Below are 26,140 nucleotides of genomic sequence, written 5' to 3' on the forward strand. Positions count from 1 at the left end.
GATCGCTGCTGTTCTATGATTATACACATTATTGATAATTATATATTTATGACCTTAATATCTTTTGTTTCAAATGCTCCTAAAAGTGAAGAAGTGTCCTCTCCTGCTCTGTCCTTTCAGGGGAATCCAGGATGTCCAGGACCCTCGGGTACAAAGGGGAAACCAGGAGACCTTGGGGACTTTGGTCCTCCAGGAGGCTGTGGCCCCTGTGGCCCCAAAGGACACTCTGGACCTTCAGGATGCAGAGGTGTGATTCTTAACAGTTTACACTTCATTTATCTGCAGCTAAAACAGTCTGGAGTCTGTTCTGTGTTACATTGAGGTGACATACAGGTGCTAAATACAGAGTGTGAAGACCTGATTCTCTTGGTTCAACCACAGAATCCTGTGACAAGAGATAAACAGATTTTACCATTAACTCAGAAGATGTACTTCTATAAATCCATCCACTGATCTTGAATTTTCTGAATGAATAATACATATAACTATGCAGCATCATTTGGAAACCATGGTAACACTAATCCACCAGAAAGGTTAAAGCAGTTCAGATAGATTTTTGTTGTGTTTTTGATCAATTTCTTATTGAAAAGTGATGAACCCGCCGTCTGCTCCGTCGTCCACATGGTTTCCCATCGTCTGAGCATTGACTCAATCTTTTAATGACCTAATTTTCTTCTTCTGTGGTTTGATGGCAGTAGCTGGAGAATCACTAAGAGGCAATCATGGGTGGAAACTGAAATTTAGTCACATTTTCTTTGTTTTCTGCAAATTCACTCAGAATTTGTGCTAAATTTGACTGAAAATTTGATTATTATGTCTTCCAGGCTAAATGAAAAGCTCTCCTCTCTGTCTGTCTCAGGTCTTCCTGGATCTCCTGGTGAAAAGGGTAGTGATGGTCCTCCAGGGATTAATGGCCCTCCAGGACCCACTGGTCTCCCAGGTACATAAAATAGTGTTACACAGTTATTAATGTCATCAGGTGGTGGCACCTGCAACAACACTTCTACTGATCCAGACTTTAATCTAAACACGAGGTGATAAGAACAGGCTGATGTGTGTCCTCTCAGTTGGTAACCAACACTTTTTTTAGGTAACAAAGGGGCACCTGGAGATCCTGGTCCAGCTGGTCCCAGAGGCAACCAGGGACAAGATGGGATACCTGGACCTCCTGGAGAGAAAGGAGCCATGGGAGGTAAGAGACCAGACTGGATGAAACAGAATCTGATTGGACAGTGGCCAGCCACCATCCTCATTCTGATTGGATGGAAGTGTTTCGTGATGTTGTGAAAAGTTTAGGTATCAGGTTCAGCTGACCAGTTTTCTTTCCCCAGCTCCTGGAATTGGACCCCGGGGTCCAGAGGGAGAGAAAGGTCCACCTGGTGAGTCCTCAGTTCTCATTATAAGTTTAGTTTTCAATTGGAACTAATGGATAAGAACTTAACCATCCACACCCCCTCATCTTCTCAGGCTGCGCTGGAGAGAAGGGTCCTCCTGGTCCCTGTGGCCCTCCTGGTCCTACAGGTCCTGGGGGAAACCCAGGTTGTTCTGGTCCTCCTGGACCCCCTGGTCCTCCTGGTTGGCCTGGCGTGGAGGGATTATGCACTGAAGGAAGCAAAGGAGAAAACGGACCCCCCGGAGTACGAGGACCAAAAGGTAAAGAGGCAGATTAGATGAGTTCATTACTGCTGAACTGGGTCTCACCACAGGCGTAGCTACTCTGGAGCCTTTGACATTGATGTTCAAATGTCCTTTTAGCACCAAAGGAGCTCCAGGAAAGTGTAAACGTTTAGATCTGTTCAGAGACATAAGGAAATGAATGTTTATAGCAAATTGTGATCATCAGAGTGAAACATGGATTGTAATAAACACTCATATTCCTCTCAGGATGAATTGTAATATATTTGATGACTTCATATGGCGCCAACATTTCGATTTGTCCAGTACTTTGGCTGACTACTGTCGGGGGCACAGCACCTCCGCCCATCCAGGAAACATTCTGCTTTCATGAGAGCAACAGTAGGTGACTGGACCTGAGCACCAGCTCATGTTCTCTGACTCCAGCATCACTGAGGCTGATGGGGTCATACTGTCAGAGCTTTCTGCCCTCCCAGAAGATCAGATCCCCATGGAGGGAGGGGGGCAAGTATCAGGAGCTGGTAGGGCACTGTCAGAGAGGGGGATGGCATGTTGGGATGTATAGGCATCACCTACCATGTGTTCTGCATGGTATTAATGTTGCTCGGCATCATGGGGAGGGCAAGCAGGAGAGTTAACAGGACCACATCACGGGACCACCCATCTCTGGGTCAGAAGGACAGGTCTGTGGGACAGTGACCAGCCCCTGCTGCTACCTGGATGTATCTCAGAACCTGGTCTATGACCTGCAAAGCTAATTTCCATCAGCCTCAGCTGGACTTTGACATCAGTAGTTTAAAGCAGGTCTGTGCTGCCTCACAGAGCTGCCAGCCTGGCTCTAGACTCTGAGGTCTCCGTAGTCAAGATGGAACAGACCAAGGAAGATCAGATAATCATTATATACAAATATATACAAAGACATGTCTCACACATGGCTCTAGAGGTTCAAAGAGCAACACAGATGTTAAATTAACCTTCATCAAATGGTCCCATGGTCAAAGAGCCAAAGTGAAAATAATTCTCTCTGTCTCTGTAGGTCCAGCCGGCTGTAAGGGTCCTCCTGGGCCTCCAGGTCCTGGAAATAAAGGAGATAAGGGCAGTAAAGGAGAAACAGGTGCCTCAGGACCATCTGGCTGCTCCGGTGACCCTGGTCCACAAGGCAACCTGGTCAGTACATCCCATAGTTACAGTGTACGCTGAGAAACACTCCATCAAGTTTCTGTTGCTTTAAATCATCAGCCTCTTGTTGTCGACAGGGGTTAGACGGACCCCCGGGCCTACCTGGATTCAAAGGCATGACTGGAGAAACTGGTGTCACAGGGCCTGTCGGTAAGAACTCCAGTATACAAATATTCATCTCTCCCAGTTCATGGTCTTCAAAGACCGTAAGAAAAACTGCAGGGTGTCAGGGTGCGAGTCCGTGTGTGAAGGTTTTTGTTGTAGAACAGAACTTCCTCTGTATGTGTTTCAGGTTTGAAGGGAGATGATGGATCTCAAGGTCTCCCTGGCTTGCAAGGACCTCCAGGACCACCTGGAAGGAGAGGTAACACTGAGCCGTCTGCAGTACTGCTCTGACACAGTAATACAGAGTATTACTACAATTTACAGTGTACTGCCACTGGTGATAGTAATACCTTGTACTGCCCCCTGCAGGACCGAGGGGGATAGATGTACCCAGGGAGGTGAGACTGATTCCAGGAGACAAAGGCTTGCCTGGAGATCCGGGAGCCCCAGGACAAAGTGGATCCCCAGGGATCCGTGGGAGACCAGGAACTCCAGGTGAGTCTGGAATAATGTTTCAGTCTAAGTCTTCAGGCTTTAGGTGTGAGCAGGTTTAGACACAAACACTGTGAAGTGAATTTTAGAATCAGTGCTGTGTTTTGTGGCTGCAGGTTTTAAGGGCAGAGAAGGGCAGGCTGGTAAAAGAGGACCAGGAGGTCGTCCTGGATTGAAAGGGGATCAGGGAGACCGAGGATTCCCTGGACGACAAGGTACGAAATCTGATGTTCTTTAAAAAGAACCACACAGCTAACGCTGGAAATATTAAAGATGCTGTCAACTAAAGAGAGTTTAATATTGTTTTCATTAAGTCACTACAGGTGGAGATTGTTCTGTAACATCGGATATTTAGTCCTGGACAGTGGAGAACTTCTGTTCTCTTGGAGGTTTAAGTGAAGACACGCACAATGAACGCACCTGCTGGAAAAGAAAAAGTGACAATTTCTCTGTGAGATGACTCCAGACTTGGGCCTTAAAGACGGCCAGGGGCAGTGATTTCTGGTCCCGCCCACTACAAGTCCAAATGTGACTCGTTTATTCACCTGCCACTTTTCTAAACACCAAGGTCTTCATTATAGTTGTTAAGTCCTAATCAGTGAATGAGCCAGCTAACTGTTTCTCTATCCAGAGAAAACAGCAGAAAAGACAAATCTAATTGGAAGATGGTTTTTAGGACAATAACCCATTCACTTTTGATGCACACTTGATAGACAATTAGCCTAAAATTTGAAATGAGAAGAGAATAATTATAAAATTAGAATTAGACAAGAAAAAAATTAAATGAAAGAGATTAAATACAACATTTAAAATGCTGATATGTCTGTCCTTCTCTGAAGGTCTAGAAGGGCCTTAGGGTCCCCCACTGGTCCTGAATACCTGGGTGTTGTTAAGCAAAATTTGTGATTTGTGATATTGGGTCATCTAAATAAAATCTGACTTGGCTTTGATCAATGATTTTCAGCAAACTCAAGTCTTGTCTGGAGAGGTTTCCTACACTCGACCGTGTGAACTCTCAGGACGTCTGACAGTCTCGAGTCCTTTTTTAGTTTTGAAGATGTCTTTTTTTCTTCATGTATGATGCAGAAGTTGATTCACAGAAGAGTTTATAGTTTGACTCCTTTAACTAGTGGAAGTTAAAGTATCAAAACTGACAGAGACAAGGCAGTGTGGAACATTGGTCTGTTTGTGCTATTAAAGACACCAAATCAAGTTTTTTCTGAGAAGCTCCTGATTCAGCGGCTCATCCAGAACTGACCCTGTATTGACAGGTACGGCAGGTCCACGAGGTCAACCTGGTGCTAAAGGTATTCCAGGTCCACAGGGCCCCTGCGTAACTGCACCAGAGAAGGACAGCTTCCTGTTCACTAGGCACAGTCAGAACCTCTTTGTCCCAAAGTGCCCTGCAGGATCCACTGAGGTGTACAGTGGATACTCCCTGCTGTTCATCAATGGAAACAACCGAGCTCATGGACAAGACCTGGGTAACATGATGCATAACTTTATACTTCTACTCCACTGATATTCAAAGAGGCATATAGTTACTGATGACTTTACTCATTAAGATAATTCATATAAAACTTCTGATGGTAGTATAATTATGATCATAATAATAAAGTTATTATTATCGTACATTTCAAAATAATGTTAAAAAGTCCTTTTAAAAATCATTCAAAGAATAGAGAAAATAACACATAGTGGACAAACGTGATCATTTTATCAAATATGAAACAATGTTATAGATTAAACAACTAAACATCTCAAGGCCCAACACATACACAAACACAGTTTGTCGTACTGAAATAACGAGAACATAAGGATTGACTAGGACTAAGATAATAGAAAAGATGAGTCGGTGATTCATGATGACGAGGAAGCTGATCCATCACTTTCTTTTGTTCTATCAACAGTAAAGATATGATGAATACGTTCTCACCCCTGCAGTATTACTTTCATTTAAATAAAGATGCACTATAAGACACTGCAGGAAGACATGAGTGATTAGTTACGTGTGAATTAGTGAGAGATCTCATTGTGTTTTCAGTAACAAATCAGAACCAGCAGATCAGTACATATCTGGTGATGCTTTTTGTCCCATAATTCCCTGCAAACTTTCCTCATCATTTCAAAATGTTTTGCAGGTTTAAGATGTTAATTTTGGATCCCAAAAAAGATTCATGAAGTCATGCAGTTTGGAGAAAGTGACGTTTATGTTTTTAAGAAAAACTCAAAAGAGCAGAGCAGGAAAATATTTCTGATGGACTCTTTGCCACGTTCAGACACACAACGTTCATGTTGTGTCTTTAAAATCAAACCACAAACATCTGTCCCTCTCTTTCTCTCTCTTCAGGTACATTAGGTAGCTGTCTCCCTCTCTTTACCACCATGCCCTTCCTGTTCTGCAACACTGACAGCACCTGCCGCTACGCCTCGCGCAACGACTACTCCTATTGGCTGTCCACTAACGAAACACTGCCAGGCAGTGTCCCCTTCATCTCAGGGCAGTCACTGGAGGGTTACATCAGCCGGTAACACTAACACATACACACACGCACTAGTACGTTTCCCGTGTTGCAGGTGTACTGTATGTGTGTTTCCTGTGTTGCAGGTGTACTGTATGTGTGTTTCCCGTGTTGCAGGTTTACTGTATGTGTGTTTCCCATCTTGCAGGTGTACTGTATGTGAGGGCGGAGCCAACGTGATCGCAGTCCACAGTCAGACCAGTGTCATTCCCGAATGTCCGTATGGGTGGGATCATCTCTGGTTTGGATACTCCTTCGTGATGGTGAGCTGATCTTGTTGGGTCAGGTTGAGTCACGTGCTTCATGTCTAAACCCCCAGTTCCTATAAAAAGAGCTCAGTGGAGTGAGTTAGTGTTTCTGCTCTGACCTTTGACCCTTGCTGTTGGTGCTGTTGGTCTCTAGGAAACAGGAGTGGGCGCGGAGGGATCGGGTCAGCCCCTGGCCTCACCTGGATCCTGCCTGGAACACTTCAGGAAGATTCCCTTCATCGAGTGTCACGGCAGAGGAACCTGCAACTACTACACTGACTCCTACAGCTACTGGCTGGCTGCTCTCAACCCTAATGACATGTTCAGGTACGACACACCTATAACGACATGTTCAGGTACGACACACCTTTAATGACATGTTCAGGCACAACACACCTGTAACGACATGTTCAGGTACGACACACCATTACCAGGTATAAGTAGCAGGTAACAGGTCAATCAAACTTTCAGGAACACAACAATGTCATCTTCATGTTCTGGAATGAAACATCTTTGTCACTGCACGGGTACAGGTACACTACACCTTTAACAGCAAATCTCCAGGTACACACAGACAAACACATTTGAGTTAGAACCATGTAAATACAGCTACAACAAAAACAGCTGAAATGATGTGTTGTTCTTCAGAATCAGGAAGTCAAATCATAAAAAAAGGAAAATTAAAGAAAATTTGAGCATTAGTTTCTGAGACTGACCTTAATGTGGAGTAAGATGTAATCCAGCTGCAGTCCTGAGACACCAGCAGGGGACAGTGTCCTCTCAGCAGTACCATCAGGGGGCAGTGTCCTCTCAGACACCAGCAGCTGAGGGGGTTAAAAACAATGTGCAGTCACCTGTTGTAGTCTTCTTTGTGTTTGACAAGAACCAAACTCACATTTCATTCAGGTTCATTAATGTTTCAGGAATTCTCAGAGTCAGTCTCTGAGCGCTGAACTGGACCCAGCCAGATTTACTGAACCCACCTTCTGTCTGAGTCCTGTCTGAAGAAACTCTGACGTCAGGCTTCAGTGACTGAGGCACTCATTTAATGCAGCATCTCTCTCTCTCTCTCTCCTGTAATAACGTGTGTGTGTATATCTCTCGTCCCACAGTAAACCAACACCTCAGACTGACCAAGCACAGTTTCCTGGCAGACTGATCAGCCGCTGTCAGGTCTGCATGAAGAGGCTGTGAGGAGTGTCAGAGCTGCTGCCAGCACTGCTGTACTGTAAATACTGCTGCTGCTAATACTACCGACATTAATACTACTGACAACAGCCCCTGTACTCACACCAGCACTGAGCCAAGGTGTCAGCCATGGGACAACTTTATGGGTTGAAGAACGGACCAATCAAAGAAGAGACATCTCCGCCCTCTGCTGTTTTATTTTCATTGTTTAATTTGCCACCAAAACACGTCACCCAGAACTGGCCCAGAATCAGAAACTGAATGAATTAAATGTTTAATGTACTGCACAGTGTGTGAAGAGCAGCTGGTACTCAGACTCTGTCCCAGGCTGGTTAATTAGCCCTGATGCTAACCCTGTGGTCACAGCAGACAAACAGCCTCAATCACTTCTTCTGCTGTCTTCCTGTAGCAGTTTGTCACCACATGAACCCTGGTCCTAGAAAATGAGCTGAATGGAGTGTGTTAGTGTTCACGTTGTGTGTGTGTGTGTGTGAGTGTGTTAGTGTCAATGTTGTGTGTGTGAGTTTGTTAGTGTCAATGTTGTGTGTGAGTGTGTTAGTGTTAACATTGTTTGTGTGAGTGTGTTAGCATTCATTTGGTGTGTGAGTGTGTTAGTGTTAATGTTTTGTGTGAGTGTTTTAGCATTAATGTTGTGTGTGAGTGTGTTAGATTTAACATTGTTGTAAGTTGGTTAGCATTAATGTTGTGTGTTAGTGTTAATGTTGTGTGTGAGTGTGTTAGTGTTAACGTTGTGTGTGAGGGTGTTAGTGTCAATGATGTGTGTGTGAGTGTGTGAGGGTCAATGTTGTATGTGAGTGTGTTAGCATTAATTTTGTGTGTGAGTGTGTTAGTGTTAATGTTGTGTGAGTGTGTTAGCATTAATGTTGTGTGTGAGTGTGTGAGTGTTAACGTTGTGTGTGTGAGTGTGTTAGCATTAATGTTGTGTGTGAGTGTGTGAGTGTGTTAGCTTTAATGTTGTGTGTGTGTTAGTGTTAACATTGTGTGTGTAGCGTTAACGGTTTTATGTGAATGTAATTTGCACTGATGTCTGTGGGTCTGTTCACTGGGTGAGAGACACAAATCCACCAACTCAGAATTACACATTTCCCACTCGGCTGCTCGTAATTAGAGTTTAAACAACATTACATCAGCATTGGTTGAGCTGTGGAGTTGGGTGTTTGCTGGTGAAATGCTCATTGGGAGTCGTAGTTGACTTCAGTTCTCTCCTTCAGTTTTTGTGTCAATGAACTTCTTGTGGTTTTAACTCTTAATCAGAGAAACAGATATTTTCTGACTGTTTGTTCTGAGCGTTTAATGTTGCTGAAGTTTACACTGGTTCACTCTAGACAGTCTATCTATCATTTTCTCTTTGATTTATATATATGTTTTATATATAAATCAAAGAGAAAATGTTCATTTCTGATTCAAACAAAGTTTAACTCTCAATCAGTGATCAATAGATAATTAGTTAACCCAGTGTTGTTTTGTGTCCCGACGCCTCAGAATGTCAATCACTGCTGGTGTGAGTACACAGCTGCTTCTACTACTACTACTACTGCAAATACTCTGAGTACCGCTGCCACTGACGGACGCAGATGGTTTCAGTCAGAGTGACTCAACTTTAACATCAAACTTTTAATTCTGCTTTAAAATTCCTGCACTGAGAACAATGAAACTAACAGAGTACCAGCAGTAAAATGTACTGTCAAAGTAGGAGTACATTTTACTTGTGGGAGTAATACGACTGGGATCACAGTACTACATAGTGTAGTGTGTAACACTATGTGTACTACCACATAGTTACACCTACTACCACTACTACTACTACTGTTACAGTGGTACTCTGTGTACAATACTTTATATATGCCCTGGGTTTTTATACAAATCAAACTCAGACGGTGAACAGGTACTGCTACTGCTACTGCTACTACTACTACTGTAAGTACTTTTATTGCTGATACCACAGTAAGTGCTACTACTACAACTGTTACCTTTACTAATAGTTCTAATATCAAAGTACTGCTACAGCTATTTCTGCTGCTTTTACTATTGTAAGCACTGGTACTGATGGTTCAACTGCTACGACTACTGAAAAGTACTACTAATGTTAATACACCTGTAAGTGCTCCCTCTGTTCATATTACTACTACTACTGTGACTATTATCTACTAATTGTTACAGCCTCTAACTACTACTGTAGCACTGCCACTCACTAATACTGTCATCACTGTTAGTACCACTCGCACAAATAATATCACAAGAGCTGCAGTACCTCCTTCTGCCAGAGGAGGACAGAGCTGAAACACAGGAGAAGCAGAAGAAGAAGACCTTAACCAATCAGCAGCCTGCTCAGCTGCACTTCCTGTAACGGCCACCAAGTGGAGCTCTGAGGAAACTTTACGTGAATGAAAAAAACTCAGAAATACAAAATTAAAACTTTTTGATTTTCTGCACAGCAACAGAATCTGAAGCTCTCTGATTGGATGGTTCTCACAGCAATGCTTCCTGGGATTTGTCGTCTTCTGTCCTAACATTGCTCTGTCAGTCTGTGACCTTTGGCTGATTCTAATAATAGAGACTATAGATGTACAAAGTGTTTACAGAGTCTGATCAAATCAAATTAAAGGTTTTTAGACGCTTTATTGTTTTCAGATGTACATACTCTTGTGCTGTTATTGTTGTTATTTTCTGAAATAGTGATGCCGTGAGATAATCTTTATCTGTTTGTGACAATGATTCTTGTTGAGTTTTTAAAAATGTGTTTTACAGAAGTTAGATCAGTCTGTTGTTCATTAAAGCACCATGATATTCAAAATTATGTTTTCATTAGTGTATAATCACCTGAAACTGAAAATCATGATTTTGTTAGCTTAGAAGCTAATGAGCCCTTCATATAAGCAGGTTCTCCTCCACAGAGCCCATCATGTTGCACTGCTATGTTTCTACAAAAGGCCAGAGGGCACAAACCAAACAGTGGCAAACTAGAGAGGGTTTGTCACATGTTTACATTACAATTGTTAATGTCCACTTGATGTTTTTCTATAATAAAGACATTTGATGAGTGAAATAATCAGTCAACACCATGACTGAGTGTTTCCACCTTGAACTGCAGTGAACCAATGACAGTCTCATAAAAACAGATTCAGACAGCCAGGGATTCATATGTCATAGAACCTAAGGAACCAATCCTGTCAACTTGTGGGGACAGGGGGTGGGGCTAAATAGACCTGAAACCTTGTCAATCCAGAGTGTCAGAGTTAGCATTAGCACAACAACTAACACTGTGTCAGCCACTGCCAGTTACAAGCTAATAAACAACATAAACAAAGAAAAGATGCTAACTATGCTCACAGTTCTGATCCGTCTGCTAGTCTCTGATTCGGAGTCTGGGTCTGACTGAGGCTCAAGTAGATGAGTTTCAGCAGAGCAGAGGATTTTAAAACATGTCAGGAGAGGAACTTCAAAGTGGATTCAATCTAGTCATTTTCTTTTTCAGTTAGAAAATTAGCTTCAGCTCAAAGTTCAGTTCTCACAGATTTCTTCAGTTTTTTTTAATGAGCTGCTCTGAGCTTGTCTCTCTCTACAACCTGCTCCAACCATCCCTCCCCAGACCCAATCATCTAATACAGAGTCACAAACACAGATTACCTTTAAAGCCAAGAAAAAACAACGTGAGTAAATGTTTTTAACAGTGGTTCATTGCAGTTGCTGTGATTTTAGTTTGTATAAATCCTCAGGTGGCAATGGAAAACACAGTTCTTCTTCTTCTGATGATTTTTGGTGTTTTGTGAAAAGATTTTTGCAAAAAGCTTTGTGAGCACCATGAGGGTCAATTACTCTGATTTATAGTGCTTCAAATTCTGGTTTGACATATTAGTTTCAGCTTGAAGTGATGGAGTCTGATCAGGAGACAGCTGCAGTCAGGTTTGGAGAAGAGAAAACCGAACGGAAAAACACTCCAGGAAGTTTATCACTGAGTAGTTAGAGCTTCATCTTCTCAGATGAACTAAACTTTAAAGATAAATGAATGTCCTCTCTCTCAGTCTCAGTCGTCTCTGCTCGTCATGTGATCATTTTTAATTACATTCCCCAGTAATTTTCAGGCTTGTGACTTCACTCACTGACTCAGTGTGGAAAGAAAAACTGGACGCATCACAGGGAGGATGAGTGATGTCATCACCTTCCCATCATGCTCCCGTGTGTGTGTGTGTTCATGCCTGCAGCTCCTTAGTGAAGGTTGCCTGCTGTTAATGTGTTACCGTGACAACCCGCTGCTGCTAATGTGTTGTTTATTAGCATCCAGAGAAGATGAAGATGACGATGAGGATGAAGTCAAGTCAGTTTTATCTTCACAGCTCAGAGTCACAGATCAATCAAGTGATCTCACAGACAGGAAATCAATAACTGATCATTATTGATATCAAAACATTTTCACTGTGGACACACACATGCAGAGCAGCAATGACACACAAATGTAACAACAATTACACTGAACAAAAACATAAACACAACACTTTTGTTTTTACTCCTTTTTTCATGAGTTGAAGTTAAAGGTCTGAGACTTTTTCTCACACAGACGGTTTATTTCTCTTCTGTTTTCTTCACAGATGTATTTAAATGTGTCAGTGAGCAGGGCCGTGCACAGACGTCCTGAGGGTCAGGTCAGCTTAAACCAAAAAAAAAAAAGGGCATCTCTCATCTCATAGTTGTGTATAAAGAAATAGAATTACTTACATATTTATTGATTTGAATGCCCATACACATATGTAGATGTTTAATGCTCAAAAGATTACCACAAAATTATCAATTTACACAGAGATAAATGATCACATAGACTATTAACCATGTAATGCAGACTTGTTGATTCAATTCAGAACAGGCCAACCTACAGAGTTCACTCATTTCCACTGACAACCATATTTTACACCAGACTAACTTGATTGTTGTTAAATGTACTGCAGGGTCATTGCCTGAGTCAGGCTGGTTGTATTGAGATGATTTCATAGCAGTTTAATTTCATGACAGTGACAAACAGTGTTGAGGCTCAGGACAAACACTGTTGTTACCTGGTCGTCACAGTGGAGGCTGATCTGAGTCTGTAGATGGTAACTGTGGAGGCTGTGAGTGGGAAGAGGGAGGGGGAGGGGCTCTCACAGAATTAGAGTTAAAATTTTCTCCTTGTCTAGCTCATTCCTCCACCTGACAGGTGTGGCATATCCAGATGTTGATTACACAGCAGGATTATTGCACAGGTGTGATTTGGGCTGTCACTTAAAAGTCCACTTTAAAATGTGCATTTTTATCACACAAAATAATTCCACAGATGTTTCACATTTTGACCACAGAGTGTAAATAAAGATGGACGGAGCCTCTGTGTCGTCACCCACAGGTTTCTGAAGCTCAGAGTGAGCTGCTCCACCATCGCCATCTTGGCAGTGACTGACTCCGCCGCTAATTCCTAGCTAATCCAAAAGGGTTGAAAACCAAGACTCCTGTGGAAGGTTAGTGTCAAACATATACCCATCCACCTGTCGCTCAAACAGGCCACCCTCAATTCTCCATCACTTTAGTCCTTAATAAAATGTAAACATGTGAGTTCTTTAAGATTCAGCCCGTACAGTTGTCATGGAGGAAATTAGCTCTGGAGATCAGAACAGTTTCTGTACCAGGCTGTAAACATGTTTCTTTCTGCTGTAAAGTTGGACATTTTAACATGGGAGTCTATGGGGACTGACTCACGGTTAGAGTCAGACTCGAGTGGTCATTAGAGGAGCTGCAGTTTTTAGCTCCTCACTTCTCAGCCCCTGAGGTTGATGTTTGGATTTGAGGTAGTGTGTATCTGAATGTGACCAGAGCTTTTGTCCATGGACTGTTGTTCATTTCACTGTCAGACGTGTCCAGCGTGGTTTCTGAGAGCGTGTCAGTTCATCAGCCTCTCACTCACAGTCATGTGACCCACTGAGCATGTGTGAGACGATCTGGATCTGTGTGTATGACAGCGTGATCCACTTCCTGTCAACATCCAGCAGCTTCACACCGAAGAGGAGCAGACCAACAGTCAACAATCTGATCAACTCTGTGTTGCACCAGATACTGACTGGTTCTCTGATCCAAAATTTTAAAAAAAAGAAAAAACTCTGTAGCCCAGGTCACACAATTCAGTGTCTATTAAATGTCTTTTTTCAAAATAAAACTGCACATTTTAAAGTGGACTTTTATTGTGGCAGCCCAGGTCACACCTGTGTAATAATAGTGCTGTGTAATCAACATCTGGATATGACACATCTGTCAGGTGATCACTGACACCGATTTAAACACAGAACGTTGAAGAAAAATAAACCATCTGTGTGTAGAAAAAAATCTTAGATCTTTAATTTTAGCAGAAGTAAAAACACACGAGTTTTGTTTATATATTTGTTCAGTTTATAATAAAATGTTAAAGATGCAGTTAAAGGTCAGTCACATGATGATATCATCATAAAGCATCAAACTGTTTTATAAAATACCAATAAACACATCAGACATACCAAACACCAGACAAAGCTTAGTCTGACACAGGGACTAGGCCTCAGATCATTAACACAACGTGAGGCTTTGTGTTGTTAGTCTCTGTCAGAGATCCTGGTGTATTCAACTCTTTCTAATGTTTGTGTTTTTATATTGTTCACTGTGTGTAGGTGAGTTGTGTGTCTGTGCTTTAGTTTGTACTGGAAAATGTATTTTCATAAATGACTGTAACCTTCAGTGATAAAATATCAGAAAAAAAAACTCTCGTCAGATGGGGTCAGTGTTCTAGTTTGTGTCTGTTTAGGGTCCTAAGCATAAAAAGGTCTGAGAACCTAACAGATGTAATGCAGCACCTCCACCCTCACGTGCAACTAAAAAAATCTCCTGCAGCCCAAAGTCGACTCGTTCCTCTGTTATAAATGCTTATATGTGTTGGCGTAAAGTCTGTGGCTGGAGCCATGGAAACCAGAAAACTTGAGATTCATGTTTAGTTTCACATGTTTTCACATAAAAACTGGTCCCGGGCTCATCTACTATGACTTCCTGGTTGAGAAACCTGGATCAGGCTTTGGCCCCGCCCACCACCTGCTTGCTCCAGGTGTCCAGGTGAAAGCACAGAACATCAGAGAGACTCAGCCACATTTTTTAGCCTCAGTCAGACCCAGACTCAGACGAGGAGTCTGTTGAGACCAGAATCAGAATGGATAGCATAGTTAGCATCTTTTATTTGTTTATGTTGTTTGTTAGCTTGTAACTGGCAGTGACTGACACAGTGTTAGTGGTTGTGCGAGTGTTAACTCTGGCTCTCTGTACTGACAAGGCTTCAGGTCTCTTAACCACCTCTTAAGCAGCTTTCAGCTGTATTGCATGGCCTTCTTCAGTGAAGGTGTCATCATCACTTGACCTCAGCACAGCTGAGGAAGAGTATTCAGATCTTTTCCTTCAGTAAATGTAGTAACAGCAGAAACACAGCAGGGAGCCAAGCATGAAAACATTTCTCCACAGTGCTGCTGATCATGAACTACAGGGGACCTTTAATGTGTTTATGTTGCTCATACATCTGTGTGTGTTTGTTGTACTGTTATAATTATGTGCACACTGGCTGCAAAGTGTCCATCTATAGAAAAGTCATTCGCTTTGGTCTGTGGTTTAGATCCAGACCCAGTGCGATAGTTATTGGTTTATTAGAACGGCACCTTTCAACTGTTTTACATTAGACATAAAAAGACAGGACAATGAGATGGAAAAAGACAAAAAAACACAATTAAAAGAGATAAACACACTAACAGAATGAATAGTGCAGTGCGAAGTTTGATTAAATATCAGAGACTTAACTTAATGAAACTGTGAAACCAAACAGTTAGATAAATGAACCAACAACCCAACAAAAACATGGTGAACATGAGGTTGTTCTGTTTCTGTTTTTACCAGGATGTAATGAAACAGTCAGTGTAGGTGATGTTCACTGACGATAACTCTGTCTCCTCTCAGCTTTTCACAAACATGATCTCTGGCTTAACCATGCTCAGAGGTCAAAGGTCAGAGGTGGATGGTGCAGGTTCAGTCCTGAGTCCTGAGCCCTGGCTGAGGACAGAAGACTCTGGTTACTTTAACCTAAGTATGTGTGTGTTTGTGTTCATGTCATATACAGTCTTTGGCCTTCATACGTTTTCAAGTCTGAGTTCATCAGTTCATTTTAACACATCAGAGAATCAATAACCAATCAAAGATATAGATCAACCCTTTACCCGCCATATTATGCATTCCTTATTCAGTGCTCTGTTTTTCTGCAGGAACATTTTTAAAAAGTTAATTTTATTTGTTTGAAATATTAAAGGTCCATATTTTAACTTCTCCTGTGTTTTATCTGAAGTGTTGATCTCCATCAGAAGATATAGTTGTGGTTTTAAGAACCAAAAACCATCTCAGTGTAGTTTTACATCTCCTCTCTCAGGCTTCTCTCTGGAGCTCTAGTAACAACAGGTCAGTCAGCCAATCAGAAGAGAGGATCTCAGCCACTGTATAGTTGTGACATCACAAAGTTCTAGAAGTCCTGACGGCTCGTTTTAAGGCTGTGTGCATGTCTCTGTGGACTGGGGCTTTGATACTTTCACAGTATTAATATAGAACCTAGACGGTGCGGCCCGGTAGTCGAGTGGTTAGGGCACGTTCCATGTGTGAGCGCAAGACGCTCTTAGCAGGCAGTCGCTGGTTCAACTCCCGATCGGTCTGATTCTTTCCTGCATGTCATTCCCCTCTCTCTACCCCCTTTCCTGTCAGTCTCCACTGATCTATCATAAAGGCACAAAAAGCCCCCAAAAAATAAATAAATATATAGAACCTAGACCTGCTTTATAATCAAAACACATGAACATCTAACTTTAGACTGGATGGACCTTTAATAATAATCAACAATTTATATCTATTTATATCTATAATGTAGAAACAGGAATGAAATAATAAAATGTTCAAACATTTTCCTGACTGTGAATCAAATCAGTGTCAGATTTACTTTGGTTGTTTGTTTGCAGTTGATAAATGACAAAAAGGACAATCGACTCTGAACATTTAAAGACAAAATCAGTTTGATTCATAGATTTTATTCTGAAGTCTGTGAATGAAAGGATTAGATAGAATAGAAGGATTTTTACTTTTATCTTTCATTTGTGTCCAACATTGTCAGGTCCTGATATTTCTGGACAGTATGATGCATTATGTTTCTGTCGATGTGATGCTGCAGATCAACTGAATATAAAAGTAGTTTGTGGGAGACAGAGGTTTAACTCAGAGGGGACCTGGAGTGGGTCCTGCTCCAGGCCTGAACACTGACAACGTTTCACCGATGCCTCCTGCAGGAGCTGGTCTCTCTACATGTGTCAGTGTGGAGTCATTGCTGTGACTGAGGGCTACTGGAATTCCCTGATGTCATTTCCACTCCGTCTCACTGCAGCAGAACATTTTAAACTAATATATGATGAGTGTTTTTCTCCAGTATTAAGTCGTGTTTGTTCTGACTAAATGTTGAGTGGGCGACTCTGCTGCTGCCTCTTTGTTTAATGGAGATATCAGCGAGTGCTAATGAAGTCTGCTAATCCTCTGAACGCTCCGTTAATTCCTCTCCTCTTCAGCCTGACATTCTGCCGTTGTCTTTGTTAGATGAATGCCGGCGGCGGGAAGACGCTGCTGCTGCTGATAGTTTTATTGTTTTATGGCTCAGGCTCCATTTAAAGTCAATAAGGACTAATGGACGTTTGTTTAACTTGAATTTCAGCGTTCCTTCATCACCTCGCAGCCCGCCGGCTGTCAATCAGACACACTGCACCATGTGACTTGGAAGAGGAGGAGACTCAGGCTTCAAAACAGCAGCAGCCAGAGGACCAGGACCAGAGACAAGCCAAGAACCAGGACCAGGATCAGGACCAGCAGAAGACACCAGACCAGCAGACAGTAGGAACCTTCTCTCTCTCTCTGTCTTTGCTGCTCTCTTCCTGACTTCCCTCCTCAGGTGTGCATGTTTCTTCTTCTCTTCTTTTGGCAGGTATGCAGTACGCACGTTGTCCCGCCATCTTTGTTCTCGTGGTTTTGGTTCTGTGCAGTCCGGGTGTTTCCTCTCAGCCCGACAGAGACCAGGACCAGTACCAGAACCAAGACCTGGACCTGGAGCTGCGTCACCACCGGCTGCTGCAAAGAGCTCGGGGGGCAGGACTCCTGTCACAGGTGAGAGATCCAACAACCAATCAACCAAACCCAAATCATCCTCCATCGTCACCTCAGTCATTCAGAATTCAGCTGCTGTGGACGTATCTGCCTGATCTGTGTCCTCATGTTGTGGGGCGTTAACACTGATTTACTTGTGTTTAAAGAAATAGTTTCACATTTGAGGAAATATAAAAACAGAGCAGGGGCTCATGTGCTGGACTTTTTCTGTGACTTCTTTAAGTCTCTGTTGGTTGAAGGGCAACTGGTCCTGGTCCTGGTCCTGCTCCTGGTCCTGGCCAAGACCTTTTCCAGTGATAACCCCCTCTGACAAATGTTGAGGTCTTTTTTACACATCCGTTATTGCTGATGTGTTAACCAGTGAGCTGTAGAGGCCCTGGTAAGTGGTTTTTGGTTCCTTTGGACAGAGATAAGCTAGCTGCTTCCCCAGTTTCCAGACTTGATGCTAATCTGAGCTAATGATTTATATGTATGTATTTATGCATGAGGGTGAGATCAGTGTGAACATCTGACTCTCAGAGAGGATTTCAGTAAATGTTAAACTATTCCTTTAACTGCTCTTCATGTTTGTACGTATAGTGACAAAAATATGTTGAAATACAGAAGCCAGGTATAGTTTCCTTCAGTTCCATGGATAAGACGCTCCAGATGTTTCCAGATGTTCAAGTGAAGCAGCTGTGTGCAGGTGTTTATCAGAGGTGGGAAAAATCATAAAGTTAGTCTTCATCAGACACTGCTCATAGAAAAATAGCTGTATGCTACTTGTACAGGAAGGTTTTTGAAGGTAGAGCAGACTCGTGTTTTCTGCCCTCCAGCCATAGGGGGCAGAAGAGAGTCCATCACAGATGTGTCTCTGAAGAGGTGAAGAAGGCACCACACTCAAATACTTACTCAAACAATGTGCAAAGGTCACTGTTGTGTTTTATCAGAACTGGGTTTTCCAGGAGAGAAGAGGTCGGGATGAGGATGAACTGGTAGTTTGTACATCAGGTGAATGTCCCCTCCTCAGACAGAGCATCATTGGAAGCAAACACATCAGGAAAATTAAATAACAGAAACAGTGAAGTTTCCAGTTAAGACAGACTCATGAGACGACGCAGGATCTCCATCACATCCTGAGCTGAGGGTCACTTGAATCATAGCAATAAGCTGTGATTTTATGCTCCTGGTCTCCAGCAGCTGGAGGTCAAACAAACATGGTGTCCTCTATAGTTTATCTACAGTTCTCAGAGTGACAGGTCGATGTTCATCTGCAGTTGGATATGAAATCAATGTAAATGTATCGTTGATCATTAGATGGTTTTATTTCCCAAACAGCAACACTTAGACACTTCAAAAAGGTTTTAACCATTTACTGCAGCAATGTGCATTTTATTTTGGCGGTGTGCTGCTGCTCGTGTAACAGTTCTGACTGGTTCTGATTTATTCTGACCAGTTCTGTGTGTTGTCTTTCAGGAGTGGAGTAAACGTGCGGTGGAGGACCTGCTGGCTCAGATGTCTCTGCCTGAGGCCGACGCCCAGAGGGAAGCTGAGGTGGTTTCCACGGCAACAGGAGGAAGGATGAACCTGGAGCGGTCCGTTGATGCCCCCAACAACCTGCCCCCCCGTGAACGCAAAGCCGGGTGCAAGAACTTCTACTGGAAAGGCTTCACTTCCTGTTAATGCCCCACCAAGGTATCTGAGTGTCTGTCTAAGCCCCACTCAGGTAACTTACTTTCTGTTACTCACCTGTTTTTGTTGTTTTTTTTTTATTTCAAGCTGAGGCCCCGCCCATTCACTGGACCAACCAACCAATCCCAGATCACCTGACCTTTACCTGAGCGACTGGATGGCCCAATCAGCGGCTGTCTGGCTGCAGTATACCTGAATAATTAATGTAATTAATAATTAAAGAGAGAAATCAAAGTGTGTGGCTCCGCCTCTGTCTGCCCTGAGTTGAGAACATAAAACAGATTAGATCATTGATTACTGATTGTGTGAATAGATTATTGACAGATTATATTTATTTCTGGAGGAGGACATAGTGTCCAGGCGTGTGTGGGTGTGTGTGTGCGTGTGTGTGTGTAAACAGCAGCAGGTTTCAGTGTTTGAACAGAGAGCGGGTCGAGTCAAATTAACCTCTAATGGAGATCAGAGAGAGAGAGCAAATATTGATTCAACACATTAAACAGAGCTGAGTGTGTGTGTGTGTAGCTGAGATCTAGTGACCAGACACATATCATATATATATATATATATACATATATATATATATATATATATATATATATATATATACAGGGGTTGGACAATGAAACTGAAACACCTGCCAATTTAGTGTTGGAGGTTTCATGGCTAAATTTGACCAGCCTGGTGGCCAGTCTTCATCGATTGCACATTGCACCAGTAAGAGCAGAGTGTGAAGGTTCAATTAGCAGAGTAATAGCACAGTTTTGCTCAAAATATTGCAATGCACACAACATTATGGGTGACATATCAGAGTTCAAAAGAGGACAAATTGTTGGTGCATGTCTTGCTGGCGCATCTGTGACCAAGACAGCAAGTCTTTGTGATGTATCAAAAGCCACGGTATCCAGGGTAATGTCAGCATACCACCAAGAAGGACGAACCGCATCCAACAGGAGTAACTGTGAATGCAAGAGGAAGCTGTCTGAAAGGGATGTCCGGGTGCTAACCCAGATTGTATCCAAAAAACATAAAACCACAGCTGCCCAACTCACTGCAGAATTAAATGTGCACCTCAACTCTCCTGTTTCCACCAAAACTGTCCGTCGGGAGCTCCACAGGGTCAATATACACGGCCGGGCTGCTATAGCCAAACCTTTGGTCACTCGTGCCAAAGCCAAACGTCAGTTTCAATGGTGCCAGCAGCGCAAATCTTGGGCTGTGGACAATGTGAAAAATGTATTGTTCTCTGATGAGTCCACCTTTACTGTCTTTCCCACATCCGAGAGAGTTACGGTGTGGAGAAGCCCCAAAGAAGCGTACCACCCAGACTGTTGCATGCCCAGAGTGAAGCATGGGGGTGGATCAGTGATGGTTTGGGCTGCAATATCATGGCATTCCCTTGGCCCAATACTTGTGCTAGATGGGCGCGTCACTGCCAAGGACTACCGAACCATTCTGGAGGACCATGTGCACCCAATGGTTCAAACATTGTATCCTGAAGGCGGTGCCGTGTATCAGGATGATAATCCACCAATACACACAGCAAGACTGGTGACAGAGTGGTTTGATGAACATGAAAGTGAAGTTGAACATCTCCCGGCCTGCACAGTCACCAGATCTAAATGTTATTGAGCCACTTTGGGGTGTTTTGGAGGAGTGAGTCAGGAAACGTTTTCCTCCACCACCTGGCCACTATTCTGCAAGAAGAATGGCTCAAAATCCCTCTGGCCACTGTGCAGGATTTGTATCTGTCATTCCCAAGACGAATTGATGCTGTATTGGCCGCAAAAGGAGGCCCTACACCATACTAATGAATTATTGTGGTCTAAAACCAGGCGTTTCAGTTTCATTGAACCCCTGTATATATATATATATATATATATATATATATATATATATATATATATATATATATATTTAAACATACAGATCAGATTTATTGATAAAACACTTTTCATGTGAATACAAGATACTTCACAATAAAACAGTAAAGGAAGAGAAAAAACTAGAAACAAAATTAAATCAACAGTAAAAGTAAAGCATTAGAGGAAACAGAGGGAAAATGAGGAGTTAGTGTCTTAAATGTGAGATCTCAAATGTCCCACTCACCACGTGGAACCTGAAACTGACCAACAGAAAGAGACCAGAGTCCTGAATCTGGTCCTGCAGCATCTTGAGCCAGATGTTGATCCTCACTGAGGCAGGAGGTTGAGGACTGACAGTGACGGGTTCATGATAAGACAGACACATGATGATGACATGATGATCACATGATGATCACATGTCTGACCACAGAGACAAGACTGTAACAGGTTCTTACTACATGACTGTTAGATCTGTTTTCACGAGGCTGAGGCCCAGCATCATGAGACTCACCTGAAGTGTGTGAAACCCTGAGGTCTCAGCGTACACGTCAATAAGACAAGATAAACCTTTATTAATCACAAAGACACAATGATAAATACAGATGAACAGACAAAAACTACGGTGGCCCTGAGAGCTCAACACACTGCAGCTTAAGAAAACACACATCAGTTTGACAGCACATGAGCTGCAAATACTCACAAAACAACAGAAGTGTTTCCAGGGGACACAAAAAGCGACACACCTGCTGGAACACAGTTGTTCAATGATTTGTGAGTTCTGAAGTAAAAAGCACTGAACAACAAACTGATGACGATGTTTTCTGAATGTGTTTGTGTTTTCTGAAGCTGTAGTGTGTTGAGTGTCAGCAGACGACAGCAGAGCTGCACACTGACACACAAATCAGTGCCACAAAGGTCAGACACAGTCCTGACAAACATGACATCATCAGGTGTGTGACCCCTGTTCTACATGTGAAGAACTGATCAGTGATCAGTGACTGACAGGAGCTGCAGCACGACAATGAACAACAACTACATCACAACACAGCAGGCTCACTTGTACTGACTCAAACATATTGACTGTAAATCGAACCTCATGTTGTATAAACATATAAACACAATTCACTGAAACTTCACATGTGAAACAGACAGAACACAACTGCTCAGGGTTTTGTGTTGAGTGTGAGTGTGTTGTGTTGTGATAATTGTTTGAGTCTCTCACTCAGCAGGTGTCGGGGGTGGGGGGGGGTGAGAACGGTGTGTTTGTTTTGTGGAAAATTAAAAACTAAACACACACAGCAGGTGTTTGTGTTTTAATCGACTCCTGGAAACAGATTTCTGTTTCATGTCGTTTTCATAAGCTTGTTTCATTTGTGCAAGTGTGTGTGTGTGTGTGTGTGTGTGTGTGTGTGTGTGCGCGCGCATGCATGCTGATTTACTGTATTTACATATGAGTATAACTGGATCAGTAATGTGCAGTTTGCAGTACAAGCAAATACAAGAGCTATAAAAATAATGAGTTTTAATCTGAGTCAAAGTCCTTTAAAGTTTGAATATTAAACTAAAAAAATAATCTACTTTTAATAAAGTGAACAGGAATAAACAGGAATAAACAGAGCAAAAAGAAATAAACAGGAAGAAACAAAATAAACAGAATAAATAGGAAGAAACAGAATAAACAGAACAGCTGTGACTGTTCCTGCAGCTCAAACTGAAATAAATTGAAAATGATTGAAAATAGATTAAACTGTTATCAGGTGGAGCAGTGTGTGTGTGTGTGTGTGTGTGTGTGTGTGTGTGTGTGTGTTATCTCACTCTGTCAGGTCATTGGTTACAATCTCTATGTGTTTCCACTGTTCCACTGTGATGAATGATTCTTGCTGAGGAGCCTTTCAGCAAGGCCAAGAGTCACTGTTTTCTTCATCATCATCATCATCATCATCATCATCATCATCATCGCCATTATCATCACCATCATCATCAGCTAATGAGGCCTATGACTGCTTTGTCATTAGTGAGCAGAGTGAACAGTACACAGCCATGAGGCCGTCCTGTGTTCAGCAGGTGGATTTGTCTGACTGTTGACCTCCTCTATGTCAGGAGATCCAGGATCCAGCTGCAGGTTCCAGGGTCCATATCCAGCAGCCTCAGCTGCTCCACCAGCTGTTGTGGTCTGATTGTGTTAAAGTTGAAGACCAGAGTCCTGGCAGAGGTGGTCTTGTCTCCAATGAGGTGGAGCTGGTCTGTATATGAACTGTAGAGGATACAGTACTGTACCTCAGTTGAAGTTTGAAATACTTGTATTTTCCCTCTGTGGGAATTCACATTTTCTTTTTACTGTTCTCTGACGAACAGGGGGTGGGCTGTGTTCAGCGTCAGCAGGAAAAAGGGACACTTTTAAAAGGCACCCACTAAAACAATCCAATATCTGTTTCAATGTTTGCTTCATTGGAATATTTTCAGAGTTTTATCTTCCTGTCAAAAGTCGTTTAGCTCTGTCTCATTTGGTCAGCTGGCCTGCGGCTACAGGCGGTTCAGCAGTGAAGTAAAATGTAGTACCAAAGGAAAGTGCTTTTTTGACAGGAAGACAAAGCCTTGAAAATGTTCTAAATAAAGCAAACATTTGAATATTGGATTGTTTCGGTGGGCGACTTTTAAAAGTGTCTAAAACCCTGAACACAGCAGCTCATTACTCTGCTAGTGTTTTCTGTCCCTGATCTGAATCTACTGCAGTTAACACACTGACTGTACATGACTACCTCACACAACCCCACATCAAATTTTTGCAAATATATAAAAAATAAAAAACAAAAAAAATCACATGTACATAAGTATTCACAGCCTTTGCTCAATACTTTGTTGAAGCACCTTTGGCAGCAATTACAGCCTCAAGTCTTTTTGAGTATGATGCTACAAGCTTGGCACACCTATTTTTGGGCAGTTTCTCCCATTCTTCTTTGCAGAACCTCTCAAGCTCCATCAGGTTGGATGGGGAGCGTCGGTGCACAGCCATTTTCACATCTCTCCAGAGATGTTCAATCGGGTTCAAGTCTGGGCTCTGGCTGGGCCACTCAAGGACATTCACAGAGTTGTCCCGAAGCCACTCCTTTGTTATCTTGGCTGTGTGCTGAAGGTCATTGTCCTGTTGGAAGATGAACCTTCGCCCCAGTCCGAGGTCCAGAGCGCTCTGGAGCAGGTTATCATCAAGGATGTCTCTGTACATTGCTGCATTCATCTTTCCCTGGACCCTGACTAGTCTCCCAGTTCCTGCTGCTGAAAAACATCCCCACAGCATGATGCTGCCACAACCATGCTTCACTGTAGGGATGGTATTGGCCAGGTGATGAGCGGTGCCTGCTTTCCTCCAGACATGACGCTTGGCATTCAGGCCAAAGAGTTCAATCTTTGTTTCATCAGACCAGAGAATTTTGTTTCTCATGGTCTGAGAGTCCTTCAGGTGCCTTTTGGCAAACTCCAGGTGGGCTGTCATGTGCCTTTTACTGAGGAGTGGTTTCTGTCTGGCCACTCTACCATACAGGCCTGATTGGTGGAGTGCTGCAGAAATGGTTGTCCTTCTGGAAGGTTCTCCTCTCTCCACAGAGCAACGCTGGAGCACTGTCAGAGTGACCATCGGGTTCTTGGTCACCTCCCTGACTAAGGCCCTTCTGCCCTGATCGCTCAGATTGCCCGGGCTTCCAGCTCTAGGAAGAGTCCTGGTGGTTCCAAACTTCTTCCATTTATGGATGATGGAGGCCACTGTGCTCATTGGGACCTTCAATACTGCAGGAATTTTTCTGTACCCTTCCCCAGATCTGTGCCTCGATACAATCCTGTCTTGGAGGTCTACAGACAGTTCCTTGGACTTCGTGGCTTGGTTTGTACTCTGACATTCACTGTCAACTATGGGACCTTATATAGACAGGTGTGTGCCTTTCCAAATCAAGTCCAATCAACTGAATTTACCACAGGTGGACTCCAATCAAGTTGTAGAAACATCTGAAGGATGATCAGTGGAAACAGGATGCACCTGAGCTCAGTTTTGAGTGTCAGGGCAAAGGCTGTGAATACTTATGTACATGTGATTTTTTTGTTTTTTATTTTTAATATATTTGCAAAAATTTCAAGCAAACTTTTTTTCACTTTGTCATTATGGGGTATTGTGTGTAGAAATTTGGGGTGAAAAATGAATTTAATCCATTTTGGAATAAGGCTGTAACATAACAAAATGTGGAAAAAGTGAAGCACTGTGAATACTTTCCGGATGCACTGTATGTAAATAATAAAAATGTGTCAGTTATAGTGCAATAATTAACTCTACAGTCCAAATCAATATAACTAAATAAGCTCTGTTTTATTGTTGTGTTGTGTAATTTCATCAACAGACATGAGTGAAGTAAAGTTGTGTAGTTGTGCACTTTACACAGACCAAGATGTTCACAATAAATATAATAAATAAAAATTCAATTTAAAAGAATCAACAATAGACAGAGAAGAATCTGATCTGTGGTTTTAGTGTGTGTGTGTGTGTGTGTGTGTGTGTGTGTGTGTGTGTGTGTGTGTGCATGTGTCCCTGCAGCTGATTGGGAGAGGAAATGTAAAAGTTGGTGATGGTCTGATATCTGCTGCTGTCACACTAAATCCTGTTAGTGCTGCTTCACACTGTCTGACAGGAAGTCAACACAAACAGCTGACAGACTGTGCAGCAGCAGACTGATGGATGATTAGTTGTTCTTCTGCAGGGAACTGACTCAGCTCAGCACCAAGAGTCTTCACACTACAATCACACACCTTAAAGTTCCCATTAGTAACACACACATGAGGAGACATGAGGTGATACATGTCCAGGTTCATCACAAACACATCTGTCACATCAGGGCAACAATAGCAGCAGGCCCCTGTGAAGCCACTCTTACCTTTATTTTAATATGATAAGTTGAAGCAGAGTCTTGGGACATTTTGGCAGAACTTTAAATTTTGCCTTAACATACCACATTAGAAAATGATGACCATGTTG

The 26,140-nt window shown here is 42.6% G+C and overlaps 2 protein-coding genes across 3 annotated transcripts in view; both read left to right on the plus strand.

The window, feature by feature from the left end:
• col4a3 (collagen, type IV, alpha 3) overlaps window positions 1–10,187 on the plus strand; it is a 40,306-nt gene extending 30,119 nt beyond the window's left edge. For both annotated transcript variants that reach the window (XM_071496103.1, XM_071496104.1), the window contains exons 38-52: window positions 121–247; window positions 860–940; window positions 1,091–1,192; window positions 1,332–1,379; window positions 1,468–1,653; window positions 2,672–2,802; window positions 2,892–2,964; window positions 3,107–3,178; window positions 3,289–3,414; window positions 3,528–3,626; window positions 4,683–4,895; window positions 5,762–5,939; window positions 6,082–6,196; window positions 6,336–6,508; window positions 7,294–10,187. In XM_071496103.1, the coding sequence (XP_071352204.1) occupies window positions 121–247; window positions 860–940; window positions 1,091–1,192; window positions 1,332–1,379; window positions 1,468–1,653; window positions 2,672–2,802; window positions 2,892–2,964; window positions 3,107–3,178; window positions 3,289–3,414; window positions 3,528–3,626; window positions 4,683–4,895; window positions 5,762–5,939; window positions 6,082–6,196; window positions 6,336–6,508; window positions 7,294–7,375 (1,806 nt within the window). In that variant the 3' untranslated portion in view covers window positions 7,376–10,187. The remainder of the gene's footprint in view (window positions 1–120; window positions 248–859; window positions 941–1,090; window positions 1,193–1,331; window positions 1,380–1,467; window positions 1,654–2,671; window positions 2,803–2,891; window positions 2,965–3,106; window positions 3,179–3,288; window positions 3,415–3,527; window positions 3,627–4,682; window positions 4,896–5,761; window positions 5,940–6,081; window positions 6,197–6,335; window positions 6,509–7,293) is intronic.
• Window positions 10,188–17,193: 7,006 nt separating this feature from the next.
• sst1.2 (somatostatin 1, tandem duplicate 2) lies at window positions 17,194–19,498 on the plus strand. Its single transcript, XM_071497290.1, has 4 exons — window positions 17,194–17,323; window positions 17,415–17,593; window positions 19,049–19,267; window positions 19,352–19,498. Exons 2-3 carry the CDS (start codon window positions 17,417–17,419, stop codon window positions 19,253–19,255), a joined length of 384 nt encoding a protein of 127 aa, XP_071353391.1. The 5' UTR covers window positions 17,194–17,323; window positions 17,415–17,416; the 3' UTR covers window positions 19,256–19,267; window positions 19,352–19,498.
• The last annotated feature ends 6,642 nt before the right edge of the window (window positions 19,499–26,140 follow it).

Source organism: Trachinotus anak, unplaced genomic scaffold, assembly GCF_046630095.1.
Source record: "Trachinotus anak isolate AG129_WGS33_773 ecotype Australia unplaced genomic scaffold, CSIRO_AGI_Tana_v1 ptg000014l, whole genome shotgun sequence".
Lineage (NCBI taxonomy): Eukaryota > Metazoa > Chordata > Actinopteri > Carangiformes > Carangidae > Trachinotus > Trachinotus anak.

Bases quoted from the DNA above. Each gene is read 5' to 3' on its own strand.
- sst1.2 (XM_071497290.1), top strand. From the start codon at position 17,417: ATGCAGTACGCACGTTGTCCCGCCATCTTTGTTCTCGTGGTTTTGGTT. The intron at 17,594-19,048 runs GTGAGAGATCCA...GTTGTCTTTCAG, and splicing joins GGGCAGGACTCCTGTCACAG to GAGTGGAGTAAACGTGCGGT.